Source organism: Orycteropus afer, unplaced genomic scaffold (assembly GCF_000298275.1).
Source record: "Orycteropus afer afer isolate SDZICR_OR568_19922 unplaced genomic scaffold, OryAfe1.0 scaffold00038, whole genome shotgun sequence".
In the NCBI taxonomy this organism is placed as follows: Eukaryota; Metazoa; Chordata; class Mammalia; order Tubulidentata; family Orycteropodidae; genus Orycteropus; species Orycteropus afer.
The window spans coordinates 10,675,479-10,690,549 of record NW_006921625.1 but is presented as its reverse complement, the minus strand read 5'-3'; the positions used below and the strand labels follow the sequence as shown (position 1 = coordinate 10,690,549).

At 47.9% G+C, this 15,071-nt stretch overlaps 1 protein-coding gene across 1 annotated transcript in view; it reads left to right on the top strand.

Moving 5' to 3' along the window:
- The window catches only part of BTBD16 (BTB domain containing 16), a 57,937-nt gene extending 44,307 nt beyond the window's left edge, over positions 1 to 13,630 (top strand). The window contains exons 11-16 of the mRNA XM_042780409.1: positions 4,933 to 5,024; positions 6,460 to 6,542; positions 8,156 to 8,233; positions 10,099 to 10,197; positions 12,101 to 12,289; positions 13,562 to 13,630. Coding sequence (XP_042636343.1) covers positions 4,933 to 5,024; positions 6,460 to 6,542; positions 8,156 to 8,233; positions 10,099 to 10,197; positions 12,101 to 12,289; positions 13,562 to 13,630 — 610 coding nt within the window. The remainder of the gene's footprint in view (positions 1 to 4,932; positions 5,025 to 6,459; positions 6,543 to 8,155; positions 8,234 to 10,098; positions 10,198 to 12,100; positions 12,290 to 13,561) is intronic.
- The last annotated feature ends 1,441 nt before the right edge of the window (positions 13,631 to 15,071 follow it).

Genomic DNA, 15,071 nt, shown 5'->3' with positions numbered 1-15,071 from the left:
GCACTTGGCAGGAGGTGCTGAGTGATAGGAGCATTGGACAGGCGGCCATGGTGATGATTTGGGGAATGGTTGCTGGTGTCAGGAGGCAGAGGGACATTTCTTGGTTCTTTGGGAAGGTGCCCAGGCCATCTACACAGACTAACATTTTGAAGACAACACAGTTCTCTTCTCATTGTGCGTTATTGCCCACAAAGTGTGTGTGTGTGTGTGTGTGTGTGTGTTGAGGTTACCTAACTTTGAAGAATACATCGTGGTTAAATATAAACAGTGTCATGTTAATCATTTTTAAGTGCACGATCCAGTGGCGTTAGCAGCTACAATTTTGTCAACCATCATCCACTGTTCATTTCTAAAAAGTTTTCATCCCTCCCAACAGAAACTTTGTACCCACTGAGCAGTAGCTCCCCTCTTCTGTCCCCACACCCTCTCCAGCCCCTTGTGACCTCCAGTCTACTTTTTGTCCCTATGCATTGGCCTGTTCCAGGCATTTCATAGACGTGGAGTCATGTAACATTTGTCTTTTTGTGTCTGGTTTATTTCTTCCAGCATCAAATTTTCAAGGTTCATCCACGTCATCCTAACATGTATTTCATTTCTCTTCATGACTGAGTAATATTCACAAAGTTTGTTTTTTCAGGCTACAGTTTGAAGTGCTGGGTTTACAGGGCGTGGGTCTTAGGCTCAGCAGGGAGGGTGAGTGATTCCAGCAGATGACGGGATGGAGGAAGTGAGAAGGGTGTGGCTGTGGGCATCTCGAGTCACATGTCTGTCCCAGTCAGAGGAGACTCAGGCGGTCTACAGGGGATCTGTCCCCAGGGGATCTGTCCCCAGGGTCTGTGAGCAGGACCCAGAGCCAACCCAGGGTGTGCCTCTCAGTATCAAGTAACTGTAAACTGCCTTCCCCAAAGGGTCATGTCCCAAGGGTTTCATTTTCTTTTTATTAATAATATTTCATTCTGTTTTTGGTGAAGCTTTACACAGCAGTTTAGATTCTCATTCAACAATTTCTGCACAAGCTGTTCAGAGACATTGATCACATTCTTCACAATGGGTGAACAGTCTGATTGTTTCCATTCTGGTTATTCCATTTCCATTAATCTAGTTTCTCCACCCCTTCTCATCTTTGTTTTCAAATAATTGTTGACCATTTGGTCTCATATAGGTGATTTTTTAAAGGAGCAAAGTACTTATGGGTGCTTTTTGTGTTTTTTGAGCCAATTTATTATTTAGCTACAAGGTGACCTCAGGGGTTAATTTTGGTTCAAGGTTTGAAGAGTCTCAGGGCAATACTCTTGGGGAGTCCTCCAGTCTTAACCAGTAGGTCTCGTTTTGTTTCCCGTTATTGTTGTTTAGGAATTTGAGGTTCTGTTCCACGGTTTTTTTTTGTTTGTTTTTTTTTTTCATTCTATCAGGGCCCATCTATTGTAGTGGTAGGTGGGCACCATCTAATTCTTCTGATCTCAGGGTAGACAGGCCATGGTTCCTGTAGACAATTTGTCTTGTAAACTAGTTTCTTCTGTGAGTCTTTGGTTTCCTACTTTCTGTTTTGCTCTGGAGGAGTGGAGACCACTAGCCCCAAGGGTTCCCTGGTAAACTTTGGAAGGCAGAAAGCATGCCTGAAGTTTGTCCCAGAAAAGTAAGTGTAAGAGGTCTTTGCACAGACAGAACTTTGCACCAAGGGAAATCATCAGGCTAGCCTCTGATTCTACCCACATAGCCTTGCAAGAAGTCCTAGGCTTAGCAGCCACTTCCTCCTGCTTTAGATGGTATCAGGCACATATATGCTCATCATTGGGCCAAAGAGTAGCAGATGCCTCTGCACCAAGACAACTGAGAGGCACCACGTCAGGTGGACAATGTGCTGGGCTGAACTCAGAGGCTCCATCAGAACCCTGGCTCTCCTGGCAACAATGGAGCTCACCAGGCTCCAAGGGCAAGACTATACTGACTGACTGACTGACTGACTGTGGGAAATTGGACCAAAATCAAACCCATTGCCGTCAAATTGATTCTGACTCACAGTGACCCCACAGGACAGAGTAGAACTGCACCCACAGGGTTTCCAAGGCTGTCATCTTTATGGAAGCTGAGTGCCACATATTTCTCCCATGGATTTTTAACCCACCTACATTTTGATTAGCATCTGAGTGCTTAACCACTGTGCCACCACAGCTCCTTGGGGTTGGAGTATACCTCTCCAATCCTTTGAGCTTCTGGAAAATTGGCAGTGGAGGCTACTGTTTTCTTCCTTTGGGGGCGCCCATGTTTCTGGTGATAATGAATGCTCCCAAGGACAGTCCCACACGTGAGTCCAGGTCTTTTGCCTGGATGGGAGTATGACGGTGCTAATCACAAGCACTGTGGTAACAGCAGTTAGTGGGCATCAAGAACTCACTCTTCCGGGTGCCGGCTGCTTCCCAAGCACTCTTACCTTTCCTTCTCCCAGATCCCCAGTGGGGAAAGAGTGGCTATTGCCCCCACTGGACAGAGAAAGAAACTGAGGCTCAGAGAGCTGCAGCTACAAGACTAGAACCTGTTCTGTCTGATCCAGGGCCCAAGTATGGGGACCTGAAGCCTGGCTAGACAATGAGTTCACGACGCATGACTCCTCCCAGGCAGCCATGGTGGTAGCAATCAATACCATGTCCCTGTAGCCCAGTGGGGTCATAAAGTCTAATCATCTGTCTCAGCAAAGCTCTTCCTGAGTTCTCTGGGTGAGAAGGGTCCTACCTGGTGGACTTTGGCTCTAGGAGCCCCTCAAAGGGAGAAATCAGGGCTTTGGTTCCTTCCTGTGCCCCCACAGCCTAGTGGCCTCTCAATCCACACAAAGCAGCAGGGTGGCAGTCTTGCTGCTTCTGGGCTGCAGGGGAAATGCTTTCCTCCAGGCCTGTCCCCTTCCTCCGAGGCTGACTGGATTGTGTTAGACATGCCACTCCAGACACGCTCACCGGAGCCTGTGGAAGCCCTTGCCAGGAGGACTGCTCATTCGCCCAGCACTGGCTCATCACGGGAGCACTCGCTAGTCAGGGAGGCTCCTCAGCTCCATCCCTTCTTCCTTCTCAGCACCTGCTGCCACCCTGGCTGGCTGTGATGCTGTAATTGGTGAGAGAGAGACAGAAAAGGAGGAGGCCCCCAGAGCGGCCTGTGGAAGGAGATCCCAAGAGTGGCCCGTGGTGTGAAGACGTTCTTTGTTCGGCCCAGATCTATGTTCTCAGAGACATGCAGAGCTCTGGGGAGCCTTCCACAGGCCACATCCACAGACGGTTGGTTCCAGGGTCAACAGCCCCTTCCTTTACTGATGTCTGATCTGTCCATCCCTAGAGCAGGCACATGGTGGATTCTAATCAATAATAATCATTGAGTCAGAGTGTGCTCATCTTGCATCCCTTTCCCATCCCCTCTCGCAGCTCCTCTGCACCCCCAGCCCTCTCTTCTGGGGCTGCTGAGATGTGGAGGAGTTGCCAGAACCCCAGGAATTCCCAGATCTTGTGAAGATAAAGTGGCTCTGGGCAGGTGAGCCCAGCCGGGTAGGCTGTGATTTGGACCTCGCTCTTGATTCATGGAAAAGTCATCCCAGAGGGCCCTTGGCTGGGCTTCCACGGGCTCTGCCTCGAGGGAGTGACTTTGCATTTCTGAAGGGAGTTGGAAAAATGATCCTGTTGTCCTCATTTGTGAGAAGTGGCCATTTTATGAAGCAAGTTGTGTCAGAACAAGGGTGGTGGGTGTGTGTCTGCGTGTGCCTGTCTTCTGGGGGATGGCGTGGGTCTTCTCCACCCAGCTCTGCCCTCCAGCCACATGTGGAAATTAACTGGAGTTCAGCTGAGCACTGACTGTGCCCAGCTGATGGCAAAACCAGCTGCTAAAGCTAGCCACCCCCTACCCCGAGCTTATTCCTTTTTTTAATTCTACCAACTAGCACTTTTGAGGAGCTCTGGTAGCATAGTGCCTAAGGCACTTGACTGCTAACACGAAGGCTGGCAGTTCAAACCCACCAGCCACTCCTCGGAAGGAAAGTTGGGCTATCTACTTCCATAGTGATACTGCTTTGGCAACCCAAGGAGGGGTCGCTATGAGTCAGGTCCGACTCGACAGCACATAACAACAACAACAGCACTTTTGAAGGAGCTCTGGTAGCATAGTGCCTAAGGCACTTTAACCAGAAGGCTGGCGGTTCAAACCCACCAGCCACTCCTCGGAAGGAAGGTTGGGCAATCCTACTTCTGTAGTGATACTGCCTCGGAAACCCAAGGAGGGGTCACTATGAGTCGGGCCAACTCAACGGCACATAACAACAACAACAACAACAGTATTTTTGAAGTGCCTGATTCGCTCAGAAGTCCTGAGTTCAAGTTCTGGCTGAACCTTTGTTTCTTCATCTGAAAAACGGAGCTCATGATACCTGCCCTGTTGGCCCCACAGGAAGTTTTCAAGCCTCAAGTGAGAGCATGTACATTAAAACCCTCTATAAACATAACATGTATTCCTGTCAGTCATGCAAGAAGTATTTGCTTGGTACCTACTGTGTACACAGAAGGGAATAACCATTTGCCTTATTATAATTTCCAGGTAACTCCACAAAGTTATCTGATGCTGCCATGCATCAGAGAGAGCTGGGTGCCATCTGCCCCCAGCTGGGGAAGCTCCTAGTCTCCTCGGCATCCCCTTACTTATGACTAGTTGCCACCGAGTTGATTCCAACTCATGGTGACCTCATGTGTGTCTGAGTACAGCTGTGCTCCACAGGGTTTTCAATGGCTGATTTTTGGGGGGTAGATCACCGGACCTTTCTTCCAAGGTGCCTCTGGGTGGCCTTGAACCCATGGCCTTTTGGTTAGCAGCCAAGCATATTGACACTTTGCATCACCCAGGGATGCCTTGGCTGGTCCCAAGGAGAGTTCATCTGAAGGCATTTCCTTCTCTGCCTCTGCTAAGCTTTCCCAGGAACTGTGCCTTTTTGGACCAGGACCCAGGACAAACCTGGATGCCACTCTTTCTCTGTCTGCGTCTGCATGGCATCACCAGAGGTAAGTCCTGGCCCACACGAGTGTGGGAATCGCCAATTCACGGGAAAGCAGGACCTTCCCCCCTGCAGCCACTCCTGGGGGAGCCCCACCAGATGTTTCCAAAGGGAATGAGTACTAAGCTGTCACCTCCCAGCTGTTTTTTATAGACTCAGTTTCCTTGTCTGTAAAATGGGAACAACCAGGCTTCCGTGAGATAAGATGGTGGGTGGAAGGGGCTGATGTGAGAGGAAGCAGAGCAGAGCTGCCACAGGTTGTTTGATTGCCATGTAGTAGCTCATCTGTTTAGCAGTTTGGAGACAATGTAGGGTCTGTGCTGCAGACACAGGCTGTGTTCCTTCACCCTCCTGCTCCGGGCACTGTGGGGAAAGGCAACTGGGGCCTGCAAAGAGGAGGGACTACTGGGGAGTGTGTTTTGGAACAGCCCAGGAGGCCCCCAGTGAGACCTTTGTGCCTAAAAGGCTATGTGAGACCTTTTCAACACCATTTCAGCTATCCAAATATAACAAATAGATCTGAAACCCAGGGATGGTCAACAGAGCCAGGTAGTTTTTTCCAAGTTGCTTCTAGACATTCCAAATCTCCAATCTCACACCTCCATTTCCAGGCAGGACTTGCAGCCAGGAAGTTGTGGGCACTTTGGAAGAAAGTGTTCTGTAATGTTCCATTTGGTACTTCTCACCTTAGTGATTCCTATGCTAGTGGTCTTCCCAGAGGAAAGTGTGGGAAGAAAAATTAAAACAGAAGCAATTCCTTTTTGTCACATACACACACAAATAAAATGAAAACTGGACCAAGCATACCCTTGCTCTTCCTCCTTTTTTCTCAGTAATAATTTTTTTCCCATACTACTGTTAGAACTGAAATATCTTTGGGGAGTGTGGGTGGCTAGTTAGAGCTGTACTTTGAGGGCTACCAATGGCTTCTCCTTCAACAGCCACTCACAAGAACTCCCCAGGGGTGTCTGAGTGGTGGTGATACCTTCCTGCAGGACTATTGGGAATATAAATTATACTTAAAATATTAACGTCTCGTATAGAAAAGTCTCAATGTAAAGTGAATGCATTCATTCATTCCATTGGAAATTTATGTGCAGGTTATTTTGTATTGTGGCAAAATGTATCTAACAAAACCTTTGCCATTTCAGCCATGTTCACATACACACTTCAGTGACATGAATTATGCAACCATCACCACTATCTGTTTCTGAATCGTGTGTATACATTTTTTAAAGAGAATAATTTGAGGTACAAAAGTAATTGAGACTGAACACAACCATAGTGTTTCCGTGATGTTTTCTTAATCAAATCCCAAATAAAACCCACACTTTTCCTTTCACCCTCCATTCTTCACTTCCTCCTTTTCTTTCTGTAAATGTGATTTTTGAAGTTCTGTAATGGAAAAACCTTCTGAACGTCCTCTCTGTGTATCTTCCAAGGCAAGGATCTGGAGGAGTTACGACACATTAACCTTTTCCCGGAGGCCGTGTTGATCCGAATCACAGCCAACCATTACCAAGCGGTGAGTCGCCGGTGCTTACCATGCTCAAAATTTATTGCCTTTCTGACTTTGCTTTTTTTGGATGTTTTTCATTTGAAACTTCTGGGCCCTTGAGGTCAGCATATATTCAGATCTTCCTGTGCATGGAGTAGGAAGGACCAGGCAACGGAAGAGGGAGGAGGTCTCACCTTAGACTCTAGCTACTTAGGGCATCTGCCCATCACACCGCCCTTGAGTTTCCTGACAAACTCAGATGTAATATTTGCTTTTAAATTTAAATTTTATGTTTAAAAAATGCAGAGAAATTTAAGAAAGGGGGGGGGGACAAAACCCTTAGAGCCATCACTCAAAGACAACCACTGTTAACATCTCACTGTATTTATTACCTTTCAGTTGCTTTTTGTTTTCTGGGCTTTTTTTTTTTTTTTTTTAATGCACTTAGTTTAACTCACTTCCTAACACCATTTTTAATAACTAGAAACTGTTCCACCAAGAGGATGTCCCCTAACAAATGCTACCTTGTCATTCGTTTACTGTAGAAAATTTAGGATATTTCTAATTGCTAACCATTATAGTTGACAGGATGGTGAATCACCTCCTGGTTGATTTTACTATATTTAGAATCATTTTCTTCCAGGGGATTTTCAAGAGTAGAAATAGTGGCACAGAAAGGAATGTGCATTTGTTCTTAATACAGAGTTTGTTCTTGAACAGATTTGGGGCCCATTTACTCATCCTCCAGCAGTTCATGGAATGGCTTGCTTTGCACATCTGCATCAGCGTAGAGCATTATCATTTTAAATCACTGTTGTTCATTGAGAAGTGAACAATGGCACTTCATGTTTTGATATGCATTTCCTTGATTCATAAAGATGGATATTTTTCCATGTAGTATTTCCCCCTTTGTGAATTGTCTGTGCAAACTGCCATCTTTCTTGTGTGTTTCCCATCATGTGCTCTTAGAGATGAAGCAGGGCAGTGTTTGCATTCTGGAGACTTCTGCGTCACTAGTTAAAATTCAATTCAGCACAACAGACACCTATTGTTATAGGCCAACCACAGTGCCCAGCACTGCCTTCAAAGCAGAGGAAGATTCCATGGACCAGGGCTTCTCTGAGGAATGACAGGGGCCAGAGCAAAGGAGGGGTGACCAAGAGAGGACAGTTCCTGGGGCCTGGACGCCTCAGGAATACAGCTGCCTCCCTCTGTGCAATTCCGATCCCTCTCTGCCCACCTCTTCGCTTTGTCCCCCATGTAATCTCACCTTGCTGAAGTCTGGCTCCATCCCCTCCCCACTGCACCATGCAGCTGCCGTGTGCCACTCAAGTACTTGCTTGACTTTGACAGCAGTTACTCTATTCCCCAGTGGGACTGCTTGGAGGCATGGTTTTTTTTTTTGTTTTTTTTTTTAATCTTTGCATCCCCTAAAAGCACTTGGCGCTGTACCTGGCACATGGCTGGTCTTCAGTAAATACAGGGTGCCAGGTGAGTGGCTGAAGATGGAGTCCAGTGAGAAAAGGGCCTGTTGAATATGGCAAGGTTTGTGGGATCAGAGGGCCATCGAGGACATGAAGATGCTGAGGGTGCTCATTTCTAGGGGACTAGGCTGCTGGTAAACTGTGCTTCCCTTTCAGCTTGAGAGCGGGGGTGACATGGCCCAGTTGAAAGATCTCGCCACCCAGGCTGTGCGATTTGGGATGTTCTTTACCCAGGTACTGAGAACTGGACCCATACAAGGTGAAGAATGTCCCTTCTTGTGTTGGTTAAGGACCTTTGTACACAGTGGGTAGTCACTTCTTACTCTCCAGGAGCAGGGTCAGAGGAGAAGAGGCAGCCTTCGCTGTCTCCTCTGTCTGCTCACTGCCTCCTAGACAGACTTAACAAGATAGGGCCTGGGACAGGATGGATATTCAGTAATCTGATGTGCCTGTCCCAAATTTCCCTGCTACGATGACTGCAATTTAGGAAGTCCCCAAGGTTCAGAGTATTCACTAGAAGGACTTGGCGAAGCTGTTACCCTTATGGTTACAGTTTATTGCAATGAAAGGACACAGGTTAAAATCAACAAAGGGAAGAGGCACACAGGGCAGGATCCAGGAGAGACCAGGTGCGAGCTTCCAGTTGTCCTCTCCCAGTGGAGTGATGCGGAAAGCATTGACTTTTTCTAGCAACCGTGTGTGACAGCACACACACAGTATGGCAGCCAGGGAAGCTTGTTCAAGCCCAGGTGTCTAGGGTGTCCATTGGAGGTGGTCACGTGGACATGATCGACCACCCACTTGGCTGACCTTCGTCTCCAGCCCCTCCAGTGGTCAAGCTGCTACTGTGTGGCCCAAGAACCCCACCATTAATCACATTGTTAGTATAGACTACCTGATGTGGCCCAAGATGCCAGGTAAACAAAGACACTTTTATCAGACAGGACATTCCAAGGGCTAGGAGGTTAACTAAAAAACCTTTCTTTGGGCAAGGTCAATCCTTTATGACCCAGTAACTAACTATCCTGGTTTTCCCAAAACTGAGGGATTTCTCTGGGATTTGGAACTTTCATTCCTAAAGCTGGGAAAGGACAGGACCAACTGGGATGAATCTGTCACCCTCTGTCCCACACACATCAGCAGCTGCCAGTTGGCTCAACAGGAGGCCCCATTGGGAATCCAGGTTTAAGGTTGCAGGGATGAAACTAGTCAGGGTGGCTATTTTTGATGGAGCCCAGAATCAGAGGAGTGGCTTGTCAGTTGAGGACCTTGACTGAAAGCCCCTCAGAACTTAGTGTCCAGGGGAGGGTCAGGAGTTGGTGGGTTCACCCTAGGTTCTCTGTAATATGTACAATTCTCTGGGAAACTGCTGGCTTCCTTAGAGCCCTCCTAGAGGTGATCTCCAAAGAATTCAGGGACTTGGGACCCTGAATCTAGCATAGACTTCCCTCTAGGCCAGGCCTGAGTGGGCTGGGTCCCGCCTTAGCTGTAGAGACCTGCAGACTCTGTGGACAGACAGAGTATAGACTGCAAGGGCCAGGGCCTCTTGCGAGTGCTATGACTTTACAGAATCTCTTACTGCCACTGAGCTGACTCTGACTCACAGTGACCCCACAGGGTAGAGAAGAGCTGCCACACAGGGCTTCCCAGGCTGCAATCTTTACGGGAGATCACCAGGTCTTTTCTCCTGCAGAGCAGCAGGTGGGTTCGAACTGCCAACCTGTCAGTTAGTAGTCGAGTACTTAACCAATGCACAACCAGGGCCTGTGAGAGTCTCTTAGACCCATCAAATTGGAACAAGACTTTCTTTTAAAGTCTGCAGGCCACAAGTCATCTGAAAACATGCCTTGCTCCTCCTTTTCCTCACTAAGGACCTTGTGCAAAGTAAACCATTTTGTCACTGAGTGCTCACCTCAGGACCTGTGAAGTCCTTGCAGTTGCACTTCCTGGGCCAAAATTGCTCTTGTATTTTCCTTTTGAGATCAGTGGTCAGATGAGTCGCTTTTGTTGTTGTAGCTGGAATTTGTCTTGCTCTGCTTCACACCTCTGAAGAGTGAACGTTTTTCTCTTCCCTTTGTCGTTCGTCTTCCACAATTTAGGAATATACAACTCATTCAGAAATGATTGCTGTGTACGGGTTCTTCTTTGAGATAAAAGGAGTCAGACATGATGTTTCCTCTTATAGTTTTTATATGCAGGTAAGACAGAGCACAAGGCAGGTAAGCCTCCAAAGACTGTTAGATTCAGTCAATTAATACTGAAGTCATCGTAACTGAGTAGTCACTAATTAATCATTCATATGGACTGTGTTGTAAGCAAGGAGCCCTGGTGCTGCAGTGATTGAAGCATCTGGCTGCTAACCAAAAGGTCAGCAGTTCAAACCCACTGGCCACTCCGTGGGAGAAAGATGAGGCAGTCGGCTTTCATAAAGATGTATAGCGTTTATAGGGCAGTTCTATTCTGTCCTGTAGGGTTGCTATGAGTCAGAATCAAGTTGATGGCAGTGTTTTTTAAAAAATGTAGTAAGCCAGGTGATATCATTTACCATCATTTAATTCATGCGACAACCTTGGGAGCCAGGTACGATTAACACATTTAACAGAGGAGGGTCTCAGAGTTACAGCTTCATGTTCAGATGGCTTCTACTTGATAAAATCCTACTCTTCTGACTTACATTTGGGGCTTAGTTCCCTGCAGTTGGTACCTCATGGCTGATGCTTTACAGATAGCTGTTCTTCCATGGGGGGGGGTAGTGCCAGGCAGGTGGGAGATGGAATGATCTTGCTTAGCATGTCAAAGTACATGGGGCTGAGTATTCAATAAGCAACATAAACAAGGGCATACTTATGCTTACTTACTCATCTGTAGTGAACAGTGTAAACATAAGAAAGCCCATACTTACCTTGCTTGTTGGGTGACCACCATTGGAAATGCAGCGGACAGGACGCCAGGAGTTGGCAGGGTGGGCAACTTCACCTCGATACTCCCGCTGGACTTTAGGGGCAGGAGAGTGTCATGTGGGAGAACAGAGTCTGCAGTCCGTGCCCCTGTCAAGCATATGGCCTTGGTAAGGCCCATGGGCTTCCCTGTGTCTGTGTCCTCACCTTCAACATGGAGGAAGTAATAGGACCTACCTTACTGGATGGTTGTGAGATCAAAGTGTTCATTTATGCAAAGGGCTGGAACGGGGCCTGACGCATGAAACATTGTATGTGTTCATGGTGATGATGAGGAGGAAAAGGAGGAGGAGGAAGATGACAGGGGTGTGTCCCACTTGGGATGTGCTTCTAAGTCTCTTCTCTCTAAGTGCATGCTCCTTGAGAAGCCATATCTTCTAAGGAACGCTTGTATTACCACTGCCAAGCATAGTCCCTGGAACATTCCACTGCTGTCAAGTCAATGCCAACTCATAGCACAGCACAGGTTTTCCAAGGCTGTAAGTCTTTACAGAAGTAGACGGCCACATCTTTCTTCCATAGAGGGGCTGGTAGGTTTGAACTGCCGACCTTTTGGTTAGTAGCTGAGCGTTGAACCACTGTGCCACCACAAGGGAGCTTTAAATGGCTGGCTGATGGGACTGCTGGACGAAGGAATGGATGCGTGAATGAGGAAAGCAGACTTTAGCCCCAGCTTTGCCACTACCTCGATCAGTGCCCTTAAGAAGTCACTTGATTCCTTGGGCCCTAGTTCTTGGTCTTCAGTGACTCAGGCATGCTATGAAGTCCCCTACACAATGGATTGTCTGGATGGAAGGGATGAATTATCTAATAACCTGTATCAGAATGCTCACAGGCATAGTATGTTGGTTTTTAAATTTGGGCAAAGTGATCATGAAGACCTTCCAATTCAGTACAGATTAACTTCATGGCATTTTTTTGGACAGGCCAAACCCTAGCCCATTGGCCATGGTTTGAGTATGGGGTATGGTGAAGGCTCATGTGTCAACTCATGGCTGTGACCCAAGGAAATGGCACCACTTGGGAGATGCCCTCTTGCTCTATGCACATGTTACATGTGAGGGTCTCCATGCCAGAGACCAGGTTTCATTTCCTGTGGGTCATCCCAGTCACAGTTCCACCTGAAGGGTCACCCTCTTTGCAGAGAATAAGACACACAGACTTGGAATTCTCCTCCCCGCTCTGTGAGGACAGCCTGGTGAACATGCGAGCGGAACGCTTGGTGAAGTATGAAATCAGAGCCCAAACCCTAGTGGGCGACAGGTGGCAGGAGTTCAGGACCAACCAGATCACACAGAAGTTTGGGCTCCGCAAGCCGTCCTGCAAAAGCCACGTAAGGGTTTGTCTTTTGCTTTTAGTTCCCTTTCACTCTTTCTCTGCATCTCTTTCCCCCCTTTTTGGGGGTGACTGGTTATCTCCAGGGGTGTACACAGGTGGCTTGCTCAGTTCCTTAAGGCTCATCACACCTGCACATGAGGATCAAGAGAACCTTCTAGAACGAAATGCTGGGGTAACTGATAACTATATCCCAAATCAGACTGCTTGCTTTGGGTCACTCCAGATCCATTTTAGAAACATCAAAAAATGTGTTTTTTGCAGGGGGGGGGGGTCCAGCAGAGTGCATCTGCTGTTCCACTGCCACTGGTGCCTGTCACACCCCATCAGTTCCACCAAAATCCACAGCCCAGGCCCACCTAGCTCAAAGGGCACTCGCCTCACCTATCCCAGTGGACAGCTAAGCTACCTAGGCTGGCTGCTGACTGCACTGTCCAGAACGTTCCAGAGAGCCTAATTTGTAGTTGGAGGAAGAAGTCTTTGAGCTGTAAATTCTAGGAGGTCCAGGAGCCTTGCTCTCTGCCCTAGAAGCAGCGAGAGTTGCCTTAAACCAGAGGGTAAATGCTGCCCTTTGGGTCTCGTGTGGGAGGAGACGGGAAAGAAGGATGGATGGGAACAGGGAGCCCAGGGAGGAGGTGGGGAGAGTGCTGTCGCATTGAGCAGATTGCAAGCAGTGTCACGAAACACAATATATTATTGAATAGAAAAGGAATTTGTTCTGTAAACTTTTCACCCCAAAATAAAAAAGTTCACAAAACAAAACCCAGTGAGTAAGTCTCAGCCCACCACACCAGAATTGCCTGGGGTGTTTAAGAATTCCTCAGGCCTGAGCACCCCCTGATCAGGGACCAGACACTCTTTTTTTTTGTGGGGGGGGGGGTGACAGGTATCAGGAATTCAAGAAGCTTCCCAGGTTACTTTCTGTGGTGTTAGAGATCGGAACAGCAGTTACTTATGTGGGAACTTGGGAGAGGCTGAGGTGTTGGTCAGGAGGGAACAGGAAGGAGGTCTTTGAAGGTGTCAGCAGTGTCCTTCACCTTGACTAGAGAGGTAGCCACACAGCTGTGCTTCCATGGTGAAAATTCATCAAGCTGCACCCTCTATTGAGTTAAGTTTTAGTTAAATTATTTTGGTCCAGAGTCCCCAGGTGATGTGAACGTGCAGCCAGCGTGGGGAACCAACACACACTCATTCGCCTTCCCCTCCCCCTTCTAGAGGGCAGTTGTGCATCCTAAAGGTCCCATGTGCTTTGTTTTGTTTCCTCTTTCAGATCTTGAAGTTCCAAACGGTGGGCATCCCCATCTATGCAAGTTTTGCATTCATTTTCCCAATATCTTGAGAATGTCCGGAAGGATCTATGAGGTTTTTTTTCTTCCACTGGTCTCCACAAACGAAAATAAAATGACATTAAAGGGAACACTTGAGTGTTCATCTGTGTTTCCCGGCTAGCCGTGGTTTCATTATAACTTCTCTCCACCCTGGTATCATTTGACGATCAGAAGTGTCGTGGCCATGAGTACTTTTACCCTCATTGACCCCAGAGCACCTTGAGTCCAGCCCTAACTTCTTACACTCTCAGGGGGCCAGTGGGAGGGTCCCCTTTCCGTGATTCATTTCTGCCTGCTGCAGAGCACATCACATCTGACAGTTGTCCCTGGCCGTTTGGTACCGGCCTGACAGGGCTTGAAACAGGAAGGAGGAGGGGGTGCAGGAACATGGCGGATTATCTCATTTGCCATGCTGCCCCCTCGAACACAACATTATAGTTTGGAAAAAATGTGGTGGAGAGGCTTTCTTCCCACTTGAGTATTAGTCTGTTGCTGTGTAACAAAGTACCACTGCTCCAGTGGCTTAAAGCAACACACGTGTGATTTCACAGTCATCCCGGGCCAGCAATCCACGTATGGGTGGAGCGAACCACCAACTTTTCAGCTGGCAACCAACTGCATTCACCATCTACACCACCCGGGGACTAGTTTCGTTCTGATACACATGAAATTGCCATGGGTTTGGGTCAACTCGATGGCAACTGGTTAGGAAACTTAACAAACCAAACCTAGCCAAACCTACTGCTGTCTAGTTGATTCTCACTCCAGCAATCCTATATAGGACACAGTAGAACTGCCCCATAGGGATTCCAAGGCTGTCATAGTTATGGATGCAGTCTGCCTCATCTTTCTCCCACAGAGGAGCTGTTGAGTTCAAACTGCTGACCTTTGGGTAGCAGCCAAGCACTTAACCACTGTGCCACCAGGGCTCCTTGCAGGAAGCTTAACACAGGGTCCAATATCTGCAAGCCAAAGACATAAAAGGCAGGTGGCTCCAGAAGGGATGGGGGATAGCCCTGAAGGAGTGGGCTGTATCCGCTGCCTCCAAAGCTAGCCACGGGAAGCCACGTGGGCCAGAAGGACTTGGGGTGTCACAGGGAGGGGTTCTCTGACATCATCTCTAGCCCCTCATTGTAGAGAAGAGAAAACCGAGGTCCAGTGAGTGACTAAGCATTTTAGATCCGTTAGGCACTCCACATGCACAAACCATCCCACAGAGTTCTTCCAAGGCCCTTTTGAGGCAGTTGTATTTTCCACGTTGGAGGAGAGCAGGGAGCTAAGGTTCCTCACAGTGGCAGCTGGGAGACCGACTTCTGGACACAAAGCCTATGTGTTCCCACTCCCTCCATGGCCCTCTGAGAAGAGGTGAGATGTTTTACGGTGGCTAATTCAAGTACTTATGGAACGCCTTCTATACATACGCTCGACAGGACTGGGAGCTCAGCGTCCATC